Source organism: Harpia harpyja, chromosome 6, assembly GCF_026419915.1.
Source record: "Harpia harpyja isolate bHarHar1 chromosome 6, bHarHar1 primary haplotype, whole genome shotgun sequence".
In the NCBI taxonomy this organism is placed as follows: Eukaryota; Metazoa; Chordata; class Aves; order Accipitriformes; family Accipitridae; genus Harpia; species Harpia harpyja.
This window is the reverse complement of record NC_068945.1, coordinates 8,281,080-8,298,704: the sequence shown is the minus strand read 5'-3', so window position 1 is coordinate 8,298,704 and position 17,625 is coordinate 8,281,080. Positions and strand designations below refer to the sequence as shown.

The 17,625-nt window shown below is 46.8% G+C and overlaps 1 protein-coding gene across 1 annotated transcript in view; it reads left to right on the top strand.

The window, feature by feature from the left end:
- Positions 1-1,434: 1,434 nt before the first annotated feature.
- Positions 1,435-17,625, top strand: part of LOC128143141 (alpha-2-macroglobulin-like protein 1) — a 30,024-nt gene continuing 13,833 nt past the window's right edge. Inside the window, 16 exon segments of the mRNA XM_052790084.1 lie at positions 1,435-1,556; positions 6,386-6,569; positions 7,616-7,778; positions 8,131-8,183; positions 9,095-9,112; positions 9,637-9,796; positions 10,407-10,491; positions 11,329-11,443; positions 11,779-11,893; positions 12,307-12,416; positions 12,893-13,060; positions 13,384-13,614; positions 13,998-14,061; positions 14,847-14,992; positions 15,982-16,131; positions 16,564-16,680. Of these exon segments, the coding sequence (XP_052646044.1) occupies positions 1,435-1,556; positions 6,386-6,569; positions 7,616-7,778; positions 8,131-8,183; positions 9,095-9,112; positions 9,637-9,796; positions 10,407-10,491; positions 11,329-11,443; positions 11,779-11,893; positions 12,307-12,416; positions 12,893-13,060; positions 13,384-13,614; positions 13,998-14,061; positions 14,847-14,992; positions 15,982-16,131; positions 16,564-16,680 (2,001 nt within the window).

Genomic DNA, 17,625 nt, shown 5'->3' with positions numbered 1-17,625 from the left:
TGCCCTTGCTCACTAGTCTCTCTTCATGGCAGGTGTAAATTTTGGTAAGGGGGCTTTGTTTGCTTATGTTTACATACTAAGAGAGGGAATAATAAATAGTGATGTGGGATACCTCTTGATGGGTATTTCTCTGAACACCCTAATCCTGCTGTTCCATGTGACAAGCAGGGTATGAGAAGCGACTGTATTTGCTTCTCCTTAGAAGCAAGTTCAGGAACCCTTTAGAAGAAAGACCTATAGAATCCGAGAATCATTTAGATTGGAAAAGACCGTTAAGATCATCAAGTCCAACCATTAACCTAACACTGCCAAGTCCCCCGCTAAACCATGTCCCTAAGCACCACATTTACATGTCTTTTAAATACCTCCAGGCATGGTGACTCAACCACATCCCTGGGCAGCCTGCTCCAGTGCTTGACAACCCTTTTGGTGAAGAAAGTTTTCCTAATATCCAATCTAAACCTCCCCTGGCGCACCTGTGCTGTGGATGGGAAGTCTGCGAGCCATGGCTTCACAGCAAGGACAAACTCAGCATAAGGCTGATGATGAACTCTTTAGGACTTTGTTATCTCTCTCTCCTTCTGACTCTTCTAGAAGGAGAAGAAAAGTGGTCTGGAACCAATAGGGTCCAAGCAGCTGCTGGCCAGAGTGCCTGCAAACACAAGAACCGGGAGATCCCCTGCTCAGCTCCGGTACTGATGTGTTACCCTCTGGATTCCTGACTGGTGGAACCACAGCATGAGATCCAGACGTTGCCCAGCTTTCTGCACGTGTAGCCAGAACAATGTATGGTACAGTGCAAATCATCTCATTGCTTCCTATAGAATACAAATATGCTTAATTGCTATAATGTGCCCCACAGCTATTTAAACAGCTAGGTGAGTACTCCACCTAGCTCAGCCCCATAACACTGTGTGGTGTAACGTCCTCAGAATAGGTACAGAGACAGAAATTTTAACTACCTACCTTTAGTGTCTTTGAAGTCTTCTTGGTATTTAGCAGATAGGCCCCTTGATAGCTATCACACCTTCCTTCAAACCGTGTAGAGTTTGAAGGAAACTCTGCTTGGGTCTGGGTGCTGGATGCAATAGCTGGTGTCTCTGCTGTAGGGAGCAAATATTTTCACCTTCTCTATGTGCAGTAAAACGAGGAGATGGAATCACAGCAGAACTACAGTGTGGGACAAGAATAAGCTCAGAGAGGAGGAAGGAGCTTTGTTAAATAGAGACTATCCCCCTGACTGAGCACACTGGTGTCCAGGAAGGGAACTACCCTGTGTGGCAGGTCCTTTCGCTCCAAGTGCCTGGGGACTATGGCTCTGCACATCTGTGAACTGGCCAACTGCTTACTGTGTCCTATCCTTTACAGCTCAGCAAAGGAAGGCTACCCAAAGAAGATAGCAGAGGAAAGGGATGGAAGCAAGAGAAGGGACTGATGAGATTGCCAGAGGAAGAGGAATAATCTCTGATACCTTTCCTCAAGAGGAAGAAATCTTCCCTGTCCCTTTCTTCATGCAGCCTCCAGAAAGATGGCACACCTGTGTACCTGGCACATGTGTGTGTGTGTGTGTCATCAAAATAGCCAGTGCAGATAGAGCAGCATTGTGAACTGTGTTTAACACTGAATATCTGTTTTACATTGATGCTTCTTCCACGCGCCTTTTAATTTCCAACTTTGGAGCCTGTGTTCAGTAATTGTGGGCAGGTCTCTATCACTTGCTGCGTGGTGCATCTCCTTTTGTATGCTCAGTCCTACATTAAATGGAAAAGGCACAGTCACAAGATTTTTAGGAAACATCCTGACCTTGAGCGTAGCCTCCTGCCCACGTCTGGCAGTGTTCGAGGTATTCCACAAAGATCAGCTCTTCCAAGCTACTGCAATGTCTCAGGTCAGTTTACTGGAACTATTTCCATAGAAAATGAGTTTTGTTTGGTCCTTCCACCAAGAAGGAGCTCCTTGGGTGTAATCAAAGTTGCCACTTAATTGAGAAAGTAAGTGGCTCTGCCAAAATTAAGAATCTCACGTAACACCTGACAAATGGGTCCACAAATATATTATATGTAGTTGAAGCTTCACCACAATTATTCTCGTAGAACTTGCTTTATCTAGGACACCAAACTTTACCTGTAGGTTCTGGTTTGGGTTTTGATTCTTTGTTAACACTAGAGATGATTCCTAAGCCACAGCATTCAGATCTGGAAGTCTTTGTGGTTTTGGTTGAGCCAGTTTACCAACTTGTAAACAGTTTTCAACTTCCGTGAGTGCTTATCTACTTGATGGCTAGGTTTGAATTTGCAAGTCAGCATGTTGTGATTCAGAGAAGTCACTATGCCTGGAGTGCTGGTGAGACTTTCTCAGTTCAGTGGGGCGAGTAGGAGAGATGAAGCAAGAACCAGAGCTTTGGTATTGGGCCACAAAGGTTCAGAAGACAATAGGGTCTTTCAATGGGTTGTGTGGATTTTTGGAGTTTTAGCTAGAAATAAGCTGCGCTAGTTATTTGTGCCCTTTTGTGAAAAGTATGGAAAGCTGCGGGTTTCGGGGTTCATACCTCTTCCTTGGAGAGAGATCCATGGCTCTCCCATGGTTTGAGAGCCTTCTTGTGAAGGTTTCCAAATTCCCTTGGATATAGTTCCATAATTCTCCAGAGCTCAATTCCAATTAACAATTTTAAAGCCTACAATCTAAAGTCTTGTGCTAGATTTCTAGGCAAAAATTTCAGAAGATTTGCAGTTCTTTGAATGATGTCACTGTAGGAGCCAAGCATTGAGAGAGGCATAGAACAATTTACACTATGTTGCCTTCAAGCTTTCTGACCCAGTCAGTTCCTGCTCCTTCTGCTGTGTTTGTCCAGGTGTGTTCTCAATTCCTTGCTTGGCTTTAGTGGAGTGGACAAATTCTGCTGTCAAGGCAGCAGCAAGCGGGTGCAGCAGTCTACCTTGGCATTACAGAGAGATTTTTACAGAGAGATTCTTTCCAGGGATTCCATTACATTACGGATGCTGGTCAGGTTGCACAAACATATGGCCTCACAGGTTTTTATGAACACTGCGTGGACTGTGAAATATTCTTAATACAAAAGTATACTTCACTACAAGGTTATCAAATCTCATTGTCTTTGAAGATGCTACAACAGTAGTCATAGAGTGTGTGTATGTGTGTGTAAGAGGCAAGCTGGAAATGTCAATGATTAAGAGCATGAAGTTTGTGATTGGAAAGGAAACAATGCAGGAGGCCCTAGGCCTGTATGAAGCTGGTGATGAGTATCTAGAGGAGGATGAAGAATGAATTATTCTGCACTATAGGCTCTCTAACAGATGTGATTCTTTAAAGAAATTATTTCCTCTTCTCTGCACAGTCTCCTGTCAAAGTGCTCTGCAGACATCAGTGCCTCCCCAGTACTCTTCTCATACAGAACATTGATACTATTGCCTTTTTGTTTTCTTCAAAGGTACTAAAACATTGGAGCAATTTCCAAGGTGCCATTGTTCCTGCACCTCATTCTGAACCATGGAAGACATCTTCCACGACTACAGGTGTGACCTCTACTAAGTCTCCTCTTCTTCCTTTTCATTTTTGATTCAAGTTATCTATGGAGAACACATATCTATATGGTTTTGTGTTGTCAGTATGTACTATGTCCTTTGCTCCAGCTGAACAGTGTGTTTTCAGGGGGGGTAGATCCCTTACTCCCCATGCGTCTCTTGGCTCAGCACTTCTATCACAAAGGCCTTCTCTGAGTCCATTTAGAGAAAGAAACTGCAGAACTAGAAACTACACACAGCCTTGCTGTGCTTTCTCTACTTCAGAGACTTTGTTCAGGTCTGTGACGCCTGTGCAGCTGTCAGTCACTGCCTTCAATGCAGATCCTTCAAATGTATGTTCCTGTGACTAAGAGCCAGGTTTGCTGAAGCCAAGCGAGGAATAGAGAACGCACCTGGGCAAACATGGTAGGAGGAGCATGGTGGGACAGGGTCAGAGAGATCTCCCCAGTGCTGGCCCCGGTGGGTGCAGCTCCTGTCAGAAGTCTGCCAGCAGCTGGACCTCTCTGGCTATGGTTTATTGATTTATGACAGATCTGGCTGGTGCTTTCTGTAGGAAAATCTCGGGTTTTAGACAAGAATTTCTAAGTTCGCCTGCCATTCTCAGTAACATGACCTTCTTTCACAAAGAGACAAGAATGGGGAGAATGTGTCCATCAAAATAAAAAGTGTCCAGTCTTCCTTACCTAGAAGCCTAGTACTGATTTAGACCAACTCAAAGCTGATTTCTGAAATCAGTTGGGATATTTGGCCTTTGGCCAGTTATCTCAATCAGTTGAGGAGTGAAATGTTCACTTGAGACAAAGGCAATGCGAACACTAACAGCTCCTGTGCATAATGTATAGCCAGCACGATGCATGCTTGTTCTAGAGTGGCCCAGTGATAGAGGTAGAATGGAGATCAGTCTTCCCAGCTTCAGCTGGAAGAAGAGTATAGAGAGCATTGGGAACAGGGATCCCAAGTTAGCTGGAAATTTCTAGGGATCCTGGAACCTGGTTTTGCCAGACAGAGAGATCCCAACTGCCTGCTTGAGTGACACTATGTTGGGACCCAGATATGGAAAGCTTAGGCTGCATCAGTGCTACTAAAGAGCACTGGGAAATATTTCCAGGCACAGAATTGTAGCTGTCTATATTAGAAATGTGTCCCTGGCACATTTCAGCCTTGGCTAACTAACGCTGTCTCACACAAGTCTCGGATGTAGTTTGTGAGTTAATGCAATCTGTGTACTGCTCACAACAGGCAGTTTACTTGGTGCCTGTGCTCTTCCAGAGGCCAGGCTGGTTAAACTGCACGATTGTCTACCCTTCTGTACAGGTTGTCATCAGTGCTAGAAAATGTCCCGTATGTTTAATTTGTGGGTTTTAACCTGATCCTCAGGTTCTAAAACAGAACCAAAAGGCTGTATCCCTATATCCTAGACCTTTCAGGCCCAGACATGAGCAATGCAGAACAGGAACCAGTTCCTGAGGCCCCCTCCTTGCAAATGGGTGTTTCTGGGAGCTGTTGGAGACTTCTGATGGCCAGCCAGTGTATATTTCCATTTCCCTCATTATATGCAGGGAAGGAAAAGGCAAAGTCATTAGCTCATTACTGGTTGCTGGCTGGTGGTAGTGTTTCTGCAGTGCTTCCCTGTGCACATGCAAGGATTTGCTCCCCTTCTCAAGCCAAATGGCCTAAGGAGCTCCACATCCACATAATCTGATCCAGAGCTATTAAGTCTCTGTCCTGAGTGACAACACTGCCTGCTGCGTGCTGGGGTGAGCTCCTGCTGCTGGCTGCGCAGCAGCAATCCATCTCCAGCTGAAACAAAGGGACGCAAGTGACAAGTGATCAGGACCTGGCCTGGGTCACTGATCAGCAAAGTTCTCTCTGGTTGTTTTTTTGGTGTGTTTTTTTTTTTTTTTTCCTTCCATGAAAAGTCCATTTGGTCAGATGTCTCCATGGCAGCCTTGCAGGAGGGGATGTTCTGAACTGGTGGACGGCAGCCAGCGCGGCTGCTATTGGCTAAGGGGTACTTGGCACAGTACCCCCATCGCTACTGCTGCCTGAGTATAATGTCAGGAGAGAGGAAGAGGTGGGGAGAGGCTGGCTCCTCCCTTCATCCCACCACTTCATTTAGGCTGTGCTAGAAAGAAATTGCCCCCTAAAAACAGCCTCAGTGATTTTGGAGGAAGACGGCCATTGGAGACTGGGCAGCAAGAGACCCCAGGATGAGGAGAGCTGTCCTCCTGAGCCTTCTGTTCCACATTGCAGCTGCTTTTCACCAACTGTGAGTGATGCTGAACTTCTGTTTCAGTCTCTTTCATGAATACGTCAGTCTAGGTAGATGGACCACATTCCATGCCGTCAGCTCTCCTGCTTCCTGCTCTATCAGATCACCCCAAAGGGTAGCTGAGTTTACCTTGCCTCCCATGCATTAGATTGACTCTTGTGAGTTAAAATACAAGCCACCTTTTTGGGGGGGTTTCCAAGACACACCTTAGGCCCAGGGATGTTTGCTTCTCCAGTTGCCATGCCAGATCAAATCACTGGTGTCTAGACTGCAAAGTTATGAGGCCACTTCTGAAGACTGCAAGGGATGGTTTTGGGGAGTTCAGGAGATGACTGGAGTAAGGAGTTTGAAAAAGATTAAAGGGCTGTACTTAAGCTACTCAAGCAGAAGCTATTTCTCAAGTTATCAGTGAAGCAATCACTTTTCTGGTTTCACTGTTGCTTTTGAACATTGACTACAGCCATGGCACATTGTTGAGGAATTCTGCAGTAGTGGGCTGCTGCAAGGAAGCTCTTTTGCATTTCTGAGCCTTCAGCCTGATGCCACCTCTGTCTTCTTTCCCCTGCCCCAGACATTACCTGGTGGTCATACCTGCTGATCTCTGCTACCCATCCACCCAAGTTGCCTGCCTCCATATCACCTGTTATGAAGCAAAGCTTCAAGTGAATCTGGTCCTGGAGCGTGCTGCAGGACGTGATGTCTTAGTGCAAGAAACCATCCAGAAGGAGAAGACTTTCATGTGCACTAAGTTCTGGGTGAGCCACCCTAAACAAATGCCATCACTGATTTTCACTTCAGGAACTGTAAATCCCTTGTGTTACTCCCTAAGCAGGGGTTACATGCACAGGGTCTGCTTTGCCTTGGAGTGAGCCTGCTAGGAAGTGAAGTGGGTGGTGCCTAGGGATGTGTAGCCCAGCACAGTATCTGTTGGTCCACACTGAATTCCCCTTCTGAATCTAATTTTTAAATTGAAGTTACATTTGTTAAAATCTACCACACTTCTGGATACATAAGAACCCCCCACCTGGTTCCTTCTCTTCCATCCCAGACCAGATGAAGCAGCTTTAGCTCTTCTCTGAAGGACTTGTGCAGGTCCGCAGCTAAAGCCTGGGGAGATGGTGATTTGTATGACATGCTGCAGTTTCTGTAGGACCTGAAATCAGGCAGCAACTCAGCTCTTAGGAGCTATTGAAGAGCAGTTCAGTGGAAATGGATGTGCTTGTTAGTTTTAAACAGCATCTTAGAATTGATTAGTTGTTGGTGAGAATTTAGATCGAGGATAAGGCAGACATGCCTAAACAGTATCCCTTCTATTATATAGTATATTCTGTGCTGAGGCTGCTGGGGTCTTTGGCTGCTGGAGTCAGGAAGACCCTCTGGTTGTCTTTTCTAATCTGGCTTTCTTACTTGTACATGCTGGGTAGTTCTGAAGGTCTAGCATTTGAGGCTGTGCTACAGGTCAATCTTTCCTTTGATTCTCTGCTACCATATCCTGCCTTTCTGGCATCTGCCCATCTTCCTGACCAAGTCTGAAGACTCAGGTGTCAGGCACCTGCTTGTCACCAGAGGCAAAATTCCTTAACCAGTGGGAAAAAGGACAAATTCCGTGACATGCAGGGCCTCCTGCTGTCATGTGGGACTGAGTGAGATCTGGATGGGATCTGGATCCAGATATTGGAGGGCATGTCCTGGGACAGGTGGAGGGGAACCGGTTAGTTCTTCCACTTTACTCTCAATTCCTGCTCAGGGTCCCCAGAAGATTGCCTAGGGGCTGCGTGCTCTCCTCTCTCTGTCTGTATAGGTTGCACCTCCAGCTGATGGCACAGAGGAGATTGCCACTGTCAAACTGGTCATCACAGGCAAAGGGGTCAGTACTGAGGAGAAGAAAAAGGTCCTGATCCGCAAGGCCAGCAGTGGCACCTTCATCCAGACAGACAAGCCCATCTATCAACCAGGGCAGACGGGTGAGAACTGCAAACGGGAGCAACTGTGGGCCCTAGGCTTTCTGCTGGTAACACCATATGGAAAGCCTGCAATTGCCTGAAATTCATGGCCAGCCCTAGCAGAAGGCTTTGAGACAACGTCTCTTGTTGATGTGATGTTTTCAGTGGCTGTAATGTCCAGCTTGTGGTGAGTGTGAAGTTGCAGGAGGCAGTAGGTCATTGTCCATGGTATCTTACACGTGGGAATGTCTGTGTCAGTTGTTATCACAAATGTGTATAAAATGGAGACAGCAGCTGGGGAAACAGATAGAGCAGGGGTCTGTAGGGAGGGACTGAGATCTGATAAAAATATTCCCTGATTTCTTGCCTTCAGTGAAATTTCGCATCGTGACTCTGGATGAGGAATTCATAGCACTCAACGATTCGGTAAGCCATCCCTGGGGGGCTGTGGAAAAGGCTGCCTTGTTCCATCCATGGATCCTACTTCCTTTCTACCCTGCTCATCTGCCAAAGCTCCAGTTTTTCCACGTTTGTCCCTGGGCCAGGCTTGTTGAGTGTCCAGAGAAGAATAGTAACTCAAGTAGAAGCTGGTAACTCAGGAAGATGGCAGAGGTGTACATGTCTCTTGCTTGTCTTGGTAAAATGGTTGTGCGAGCACAAGCGTGGGACATACTGATTCCTGATGCGATGGTGTCGTATGGGGAGTGAGTAGTTTGCAAGTCAGGTTCTCCTGGGGGTGTGGTGGGGAGGAGTGCTCTTAATCTGGCTCCTACAAGTTGGAACATGGGAAATTCTGATTAGACATTAGGAAAAACTTTTTCATTGCAACGATGATCAGATAGTGAAACAGGTACCCAGAGGAGGCATTTTCATCCTCGGAGATATTTAAAACTCAGCTGGAGAAGGCTATGAGCAATCTGCTCTAAGAAGACATGCTTCAGCAGGGTGTTGGACTAGATGACCTCCAGAGGTTCCTTCCAAACTATGTGATCCTATACCTCTGTAACCCCCTTAAGACTGCAGCTGAGCCAGAGCTAGGTCTGTTTGGCTAGTGAGTTTTCCTGATGGAGAGCTCTGCCACGGAGTCATTAGCAAGTGCTGTGTGACCTCCAGACTGGCTTTTCCTTTCCCTTTCTCCAGACCTTACTTTAATGGACCCACCTGGTAGTTCTCCTTTTTGGTGATGTTTGTTTTGCTTTATATTGTTGTCAGTGCTCTAAATTTCCAAGTCACTAGTTGTGCATCCTTCAGAGAAGGCTCTGCATCTGAAGTACCTTGTGTGTGTTGCTGGCATGCGTTTCTGTCTTCTAATGTTTTTGCTTTTTTTTCCCCTCCAGATTTCCCTGTTTCTTCAGGTGAGTGATGCTGAAATGTAGTGTTACAGTAATGTTGATGGCAGCCATTTCACTGGGTTATTCATATTCATTTCCTACATATTCATTTTCTACAAATATGTAGATTTTACAGACCTGTGAGTGGAATGGTAGAACTTCAAGATTTCTTAAACTAACATACTCCCTATGGCTTCTGTTTTATGCACTTGAGGTTATGCTCCCAGTTACTTCAGTAGAAAACTGAGTTCTTCTAGACTTGCAAGAGTATAGACAGATCAACTTAGACCTTTACAAAAATGGTTAGAACTGTGAAGGATCTTTGCTTGAGATCAGAATTTAGAGAAGAATAGAAGGAAACTCAGATGCTGGGAGCAGAATCTCAGCATTATATTGTCTTCAAAATTTCTTAACTAGCCTATACCAAACCTCATTCCTTAGCTGTAGAACCTGGTAGTCTGCAGCACTGAAATCCTGAAGCTTGATTTCTATGGGGTGTGGATCAGTTTGATGCTGGAACAACTGTTTCTCCTTTCTTGTGGGTATAGGACCCTAAGAACAACCAGATAGAGCAGTGGCTGAATGTGGTCCCCCAAGATGGCATTGCAGATCTGTCTTTCCAGCTAAGTGATGAGCCTCTGCTGGGGACATACGTCATCAACGTAACCAATGCAAAAGCGTACGGCAGCTTCTCCGTTGAGGAGTATGGTATGAGCATGTGGGGGATATGTCTGAGTTGCAGAGAGGACCTTACGCTCTTGATCCAGGAAGCTGGGTGTTTATTCCATTATAACCATCCTGGGATCCTTGGAAAAGTAATAGCATCTGTCACAGAAAAGGATCTGAGCTGAGGCTGAGGAGAGAGACCACTTTGGGACCTTGGGTCAGCGTGTGGGAGGGATGTTGTGCATAGCTCCAGACCTTTGACACCGAGACCTGATTCCTGCAGGTCTCTGCATCAGACAAGAAAAGGTCATTTAGGATGGGCTTTTCCAGAGAGCATGAAGTCCAGTGCCATCCTACTTCTCTTTCATCCCCTAACTAACTGCATTGGGAGTCTAGTCTTCTCTCAGTGCAAATAGCTGTCAGAAGTGCAGGGACGTGGACACGTTTGGGTTTTAGTATGGGAAGGAGCAATCAACCAGGGACTACACACAAATCTGTTAAAGCAACAATGGAAATCTTCCCTTTCCCCTTCTCACCACCTTCCTTCTCCATTTCCTGGCACTTATTCCACCGTAGTCTATCTTCATGTTGATTCTCTGGAAAGGCTGTCCCTGGCCAGTGTTTCCTACAGTTCTCTGTTTTTTCCTTCCAGTGCTGCCAAAATTTGAAGTGATCTTTGAGGTGCCAAATCAGATTTATGTGCTAGATAAAACCTTCCTGCTCCGGGTATGTGGCAGGTGAGGATTTTGCTTGGAGTCATGGCCCTGTTGTTAATTTCTGGCCTGATGAGCACAAGGTGGCTGGCTAATCATGAGGAGCTCCAGGGAAATTTATTTACCCTTCAGTTACAGGAGGCCAGAATCTTCCATGGCAGTTGTTTGCACCCTGATGCAACACAAAAAATTCCTATAGCTATTCTTCTGGTACTCTAATGCCCTTTTTCTAAAAACACTCCACAAGTCTCTACACAGAAAACCTGGGGGAACAACCTACCCCTTGACAAGCAGCCATTTGTGGGGCAGAACATGGCAGATGTTTGGTGTTCATCTCCCTGCAGAACAAACTCATGGGAAATGAAAGGAAGCTTTTCCAGGTTATGCTCTAGAGGAAACTAGAGAGAGGCAAAAAGGAATCTCCCCAGGTACAGTCCAAGGACAGCGCTAGGGTTAACAGCCTCATGTAAAGGTGCTTTCTTAATGAAAGGCATTTTCTTAATCGTCCATGCTTCTGCTCATAACATGATGCACACCTTCAGCATATCCTGGGGTTATTGCCGGTGATGCTGATGTAAAGTACAGAGCTCTGTGCTGAGTCAGCACCTACAACACTCTGATTTCCCAGAATAGATTAGTTTGGCACTAATTATATCACAGGGCCCTTCATCTCCCATCACTGCAGTGCCCCAGCCTGACCCTGCTTACTGGGTCAGGGCTCCTGGGCCTGCTGTGTGGCTGCCACTCTTGTGCTATATTGTGAATATCCGTGAATAAGTGGTCTCTGGGGCGACGCAAAGCAAGCCCTGTGTTCTCTCACTGTGTGTGACTGTCTCTTCTTTTCCTGCTCCCCCAAAACAGATACACCTATGGGAAAGGTGTCCAGGGGATGGTTCATGTGAGCCTTTGCCAGAAGATAGCCCCGTTCCTGCCCAGTGCTTCGAAACCTGACCTCTGTCAGGAATTCAACAACCAGGTGAGATGCTTAGCAGGAGCTGAGCTGTGTTCGGAGATGTTTGTGCTCAGCTCCAGGGTAAGGCAAGGCTGCTGAAGGCTTTAGCTGAAATAATAGTGATGTTACCCCATGGTTTTGGCTCCTTGGCCAGTGGTCTACTGGTGCTGCCTCCTAGTAACTGTGCCTGGTGACTATGACTGGGTGTGTGTCACGTGCCTGCTCCACATTCTGGACTGCTACGTCAACAGGCAAGCTCCCTGAGAGCAGGGATTTTGCGCTGCTGTTTCTGTGCCATTTGGGTAACTTCTAACGTGCGTGCCTTGCTCAGACCTTGTTTCTTCTCTCTGTACTTTCAGACAGATGAGATGGGTTGCTTCTTCACAAATGTGAGTCTGTCCTCCTTCAGTCGAGACTTTCGGTACTATCAGGACAGCATAGTCGCAGAGGCCTCACTGGTGGAGGATGGCACAGGTAACTCTGGAAACATCTCTGGTGGCTGGGAGGAGGCGTGTGAAGATGCACGAATCTTACCAACAACACTGGAGACTTTCAGGCTAGCAAGGGCTCTGAGCTTTCTGAGCCCGTTGGGGCATGCCATCTAACCTCACAGGTAGAGACAGAGCCAGCGGTTCTGATGGCATGACACACTCACTCTGAGTGCCTGCTGTCTCAGATGGTGAGGCTTAGGGACCTCTCTAAGGGCTAGAAGTAAGTGGGAGGAAGACTAGATACCCAGAGCCCTGGGCAGATCATCTCCCTGGTATGAAATGCAGCTGAACATGTGCACCAGTATTACCAGTGGGTCATTCTGCAGGGAAATTGCTGAGGCGTGCTTGGCTTCCTTGCTCCCTCCCTTACGTTTCTGTCTTTCTGCTTTCATTCAGAGATACACGTCAATGCTTCCCACAAATTACTCATCTCCAAGATTGGCGGGATGGCCTTGTTTGATGACGTGAATTCTTACTACCACACTGGAGGGATGTACAGGGGGAAGGTAATTCCCAGTTACAGTCCTTTGGAGGGGAGAGCGTGAGCAATGCCTTCACAGCGACTCTTACCTAGCCTCTTTTCTGACCTCACCTCCAGCCAGGGGCTTGGGAGGGCATGAATGCATCCCAGAGACAAAACTCGAATTGTCAAAAGTGAGAATAACACCCAAGAATGCCATTTGCCAAAAAACGCTTGAGTAGCAGCAGCTATGGGGATCCATATGTGGGGTGCAAACCCAAACATTTGGAATTTCAGCAGCCAGGAGGCCTTCTGCTCTGAAGGGTTAGAGAGCATGGGGGTGAATGAACACAGTGGTGCATATGATAATAGGAGGTGACTAGTAGCAGTGTTGATAATATTGTTAGTGACTGAAAGGGTGACCTTGCTGTCTTTGGAAATGCTGCTCCTTACTTGGAGAAGCAGGAGATTCTGTCTGCTGATTATCTTCTGCTCTTTTCTTGCTTACCACGATATTCTCAGATTAAAGTCATCAACTACCAAGGCAAGGCACTGAAGCACAAAAAAGTCCTCCTCGTAGTACGTTGCGGTGAACGGCAATTTAAGCAAAAGTACATCACTGGGGACTCTGGGACAGCTTTATTTAGCCTGAACACAACTACTTGGAACAGCACCTCAGCCTCCCTGGAGGTAAGTGAAGAAGGGTCTGTCTTCTTGGCAGGGGTATGCCTGCATGTCAGAGTTATTTACTGCCCCGCAGACATCTCCCTCATTCATGAAGGACAGTAATTCAAACCTGAAACACCTCAGCATGTTCTGGATCTTGGCTCCCTCTGAGACCTTATTCTCTGGATCCCAGTTGCTTTCCTCATGAACTCTCCACACAGAGACCTGTGCTATGGTGTTGCTCAGACCTGATCTGAGCTTCTCACCAAGCCACAGCTAGGGTGATTGGCAGTTGACTTGTGTAACTAGAGAAATTAACTCTTTGGGGTTTTTTTTTGTCTCACCAGGCAAGTGTACTGCATCAAGATTTGGGTAGAGAGCCTGGGACAGTTGATTTGAGTTACCAGCGAGCCTCTTACTTCATACGTCCATTCTACAGCACCAGCAGGAGTTTTCTCTCTATTGTCCGTGTGCCGGAAACAATGCCCTGTGGTAAAAAGCAAGCTGTCCAGGTGGACTTCAGAATTTATCAGGAGGACCTGGAACATGGGCCCAAGCGTGTCATTTTCTCCTATTTTGTGAGTTTCTGGGGAAGTGCTCGGGGGTGATGGCTGAAGGCACAAGATCGGCGTCTCCTACAGAGTCAATCCTGGTATTTGATAGATTTGGCTCAGCGCAGGACAGGTAGCTCATCCAGCCATCATGGGGCTGGATCCTGGTTTCGATCCTGGGGCTGCAGTAATTGCAAGAAAGGCAGCACTTTTCTTTTGGGCTCGGTGCAGGGCAGGTCTTGATCTTACGTGTCCTCCCCTGAGCTCTCCCTACTACCTGAGAGTGAGTAAAGCTCATATCCCTCCTCCAACCCCCATTTAATCTCCAATTTCAGGGTTACTTTGATCTGTGTAGTGATCTCAAAGACTATGTGACTGGCATTCCCTTCCCTTTCTGTATTCATCCCTAGGTCACAGGGAAAAGAGGGATAGTCCATGCAGGTCAGAAGACTGTTTGGGTTGGGCTGCCAAGAAGTAAGTGCACTCCCCTGTTTTGTGTCTAACAAGCACTCGGTGGTCTGTGGCATCCCATCTTATTTGGATATGTGGCATAAGCCTCTTTGCAATTTAGAGCTGGCTCGCCACTTTTCTGTAGCATCAGAGCAGCATGCCTTTCCAGCGTTCATGCTTCCTTTACCTTCCTGCTTGTTACCAAGATAACAAGATACTCTGCATTTCCCAGCCCATAGGCTCATCCTCTGTTGTCTTCATTTTCAAAGTCTCCCTTTGCTGCCCCTGCAAGTGGCATGAAACTATAGCCTTACCCTCTATCAAAACTCTCCTGCTTTAATTTGCAGTTGTGTCTACAAATAATCTGAGTAGTTAGGATGCCACAGCTTGTCATTTTGATGGGCGTTGACTCACTGTTGTCTACTTCTCCAGCTCTTTTTTTTAAAACCTAAATTATAAGTACTTTGGGACAAAGGTCACCTCTTTGTTGGTGATGGGATGGGACATGTTCGGTGACAGGAGGCTTTGAAAGATATCTGAGACTCTCGCTCTTGGTGGAGCTAAGCTTGAACTCCAAAGAGCTGTTTCATCTCCTTGAGGCAATGAACAGAACCAGGAAGAGTCTTTTGCTGGTTGTAAATACCAGATCCAGAGATGTGCTGATTGTTCAGTGGTCTCCATAAATCTCCTTGGTCCTGAAAGACTTGAGGAAAGGAATTCAACAGGCACATGCAGAATGGCAAAAGTTGATCAGAGTCCATTTTCACTACCAAATATACTTTCTATTCTTTCCTCTCTCCTCCATCCAGTGCTGAAAGGCTCCTTCTCCATCCCTCTTACCTTCAGCTCGATCTATGCCCCAGCTCCAAGACTTGTTGTTTATGTTATCTTCCCTAATGGAAAAATCATCGCTGATTCTGCCATCTTCAGTGTCTCCATGTGTTTCAGAAATAAGGTAGGATTTGTGTCTGAGGCCATGACTAAATGTGTGGGAGTGTGTCTGCTGCAATGAAAGAAGAGACTGAGGAATACATAATATGCGTAGCTGTGTGTGGCTGATACTGTGTGGGATGCTGTCACGTGAACTGCAGTACGTGAATGGTGAAGTGTGCTATGATATATGGAGCAAGTATGTGCTGAGCATTGTGGGGATTGCTGCAGTGTTTGGGAAAGGCAGAGAATTACTGTGCCTATCTCCATAGGCTGGTATAGCAACTGCGACCCAGTAGGATCACAGCCCAGCACAGGTTATTAGTGTGATTCCCAGGAGAGCTCGAGGCTCCTCTGCTGCTGCAGCAGACACTTAGACTTGTTAGTATGTGGTGTTGGGAGGACAGCCGAAAGCGGCTGACGGAAGAAGTGGATTTTTACTGGCTGTCTAGAAGGGGCTGAGTGCTTGTGGTCAGTGACATCCATGGGAATCCTGCTTTCTTGGTTGTGTCTTGCACTCCAAAGATGAACTTCTGACGACTGGCATTACCCCTGCTCCACAGCTGTTTATCTCCCACAGACAGTCAGATTCAGGCAAGGACAAGAGGTGCTTCAGGAAACTTGAGACCAACCCTGCAAAGAGCCTAGAGATAAGGACTAGGCTTATTTTTGATCTGGGGCTCCAAAAGGAGCAGAAGGACAGCTGTGTGAGGTGCGTGATCATGGCTGGCTGGTTTGCTTGGTAAAGAGAGGGCTGTGTTCCGACACAGGAATGTCTCCAGTTCTGTGAGCTGTGCACACTGATGGTTCCCCCTCTGACATCTTTCCTGTTACAACCTCAACGGGATGTTTTTTAAAATACCTTCTGGGGGTCTTTGGGAGATTCCTCGGGTTTCCATCCAAGGCAAGTCCTTGGAAACTCTCTTCACGTAGGTCCCTTCCCTGCTCAGGAAGTGGTAGGGTGTCCAGGAGCAGCAGCGTCACTCAGGTATTGCCTGCATTCTTCCCATCCAGGTGGAGCTGGGCTTCTCGACGCCGGAGACTCTTCCTGATGCAGAGGTTGGTCTCTACCTGCTGGCAGCTCCTGGGTCCATGTGTGCTGTCTGGGCTGTGGATCGGAGCGTCCTTTTGCTGAAGCCAGGAAAAGAGCTCAGCAGCTCCTTCGTGAGTGAGCTCCCGCTTCTTCCCTTCCCTTGTAGTGATGTGAAGAGGGAGGGAGGGAGGGAGACAGGCTGTGGCATCTGTGCAGAGCTTATCTCCCAAGGAACTCAAAGCACTGCCCGGAGGGGTCAGCAGCACTCTGTGTGGCACGGGTAAGGATTAGGGAGCTTGCATTAAGAAAGAAGTTGAACATCACTCAGTGCGCCAGTGGTCAATCAGCGTCTGTTGTTGTGTCTCGTGTTCAGTTCAGTGGGTTGTGCTGGGTCTGTGAGAGGAGAGCCAGGGAAGAGTGACAGTGAGCCTGGGCTTTCTGGCATGCGTTCATGCACAGTAGCCAGGAGCGATTCAAACAGGCCTTGGAAGTATGACAGGAAAGGAATGCCAGGTTGTTTTTTTTTTATGCTAATTTTTTTTTGCTTTTTCTTGCTTTCTCAGATCTATGGGCTGTTCCCATCTGTTTATAACTCCAGGTATCCTCGCCAAGTGTCTGAAGATGATAATTCTTGCGGGTTCCCAAATTCTGATGAGCCTGATGTGTTTACAGCATTCAGGGTAAAAATGGTTGATTTGGTGGGTTGGGATAACTCCTGAACTGGGGGAAGTGTGGCTTCCTGACTTACCAGTATCTTAGGGATGCCGTTACAGACAGTAGAGGGAACAGGTCCAGTTTAGGCTCTTGTAACTCACTTGTTATTTGAATAAGCGACTTGAAATGTTGACCAAGAAGAAATTGTTGTGTGGTGTCATAGTTTAACCCCAGCAGCCACTTGCTCACATCCCCCCCCCATCCAGTAGGATGGGGGAGAGAATCGGGGGGGGGGGGTTGGGGAAAGTAAAACTTGTGGGTTGAGATAAAACACAGTTCAATAGGACAGAAAGGAAGAAAATAATAATGATAATAAAATGACAATCATAATAATAAAAGAATTGGAATATACAAGACAAGTGATGCACAATGCAATTGCTCACCATTCACTGACTGATGCCCAGTTAGTTCCTGAGCAGCAATCCGCCCCACCCCGTGCCAACTCCCCCCAGTTTATATACTGGGCATGACATCATATGGTATGGAATCTCCCTTTGGCCAGTTGGGGTCAGCTGCCCTGGCTGTGTCCCCTCCCAACTTCTTGTGCCCCTCCAGCCTTCTTGCTGGCTGGATATGAGAAGCTGAAAAATCCTTGGCTTAGTCTAAACACTACTTGGCAACAACTGAAGACATCAGTGTGTCATCAACACTATTCTCATACTAAATCCAAACCATAACACTGTACCAGCTACTAGAAAGAAAATTAACTCTATCCCACCCAAACCCAGGACATGCGGTTCCTGCACTTTGGTTGTGTGATTCAGGAAGCCAAGGATTATTGGTTACTTGAATTTGATTTCAGATAGTTTGTTTAATTTCCATAGCATGAGCAATTGTACTCTGCAGGCTGAGAAGGCATAGTACCTAAATGACCAAGTGTTCGAAAAAGAATAAATTTGGCTGACTCAGGC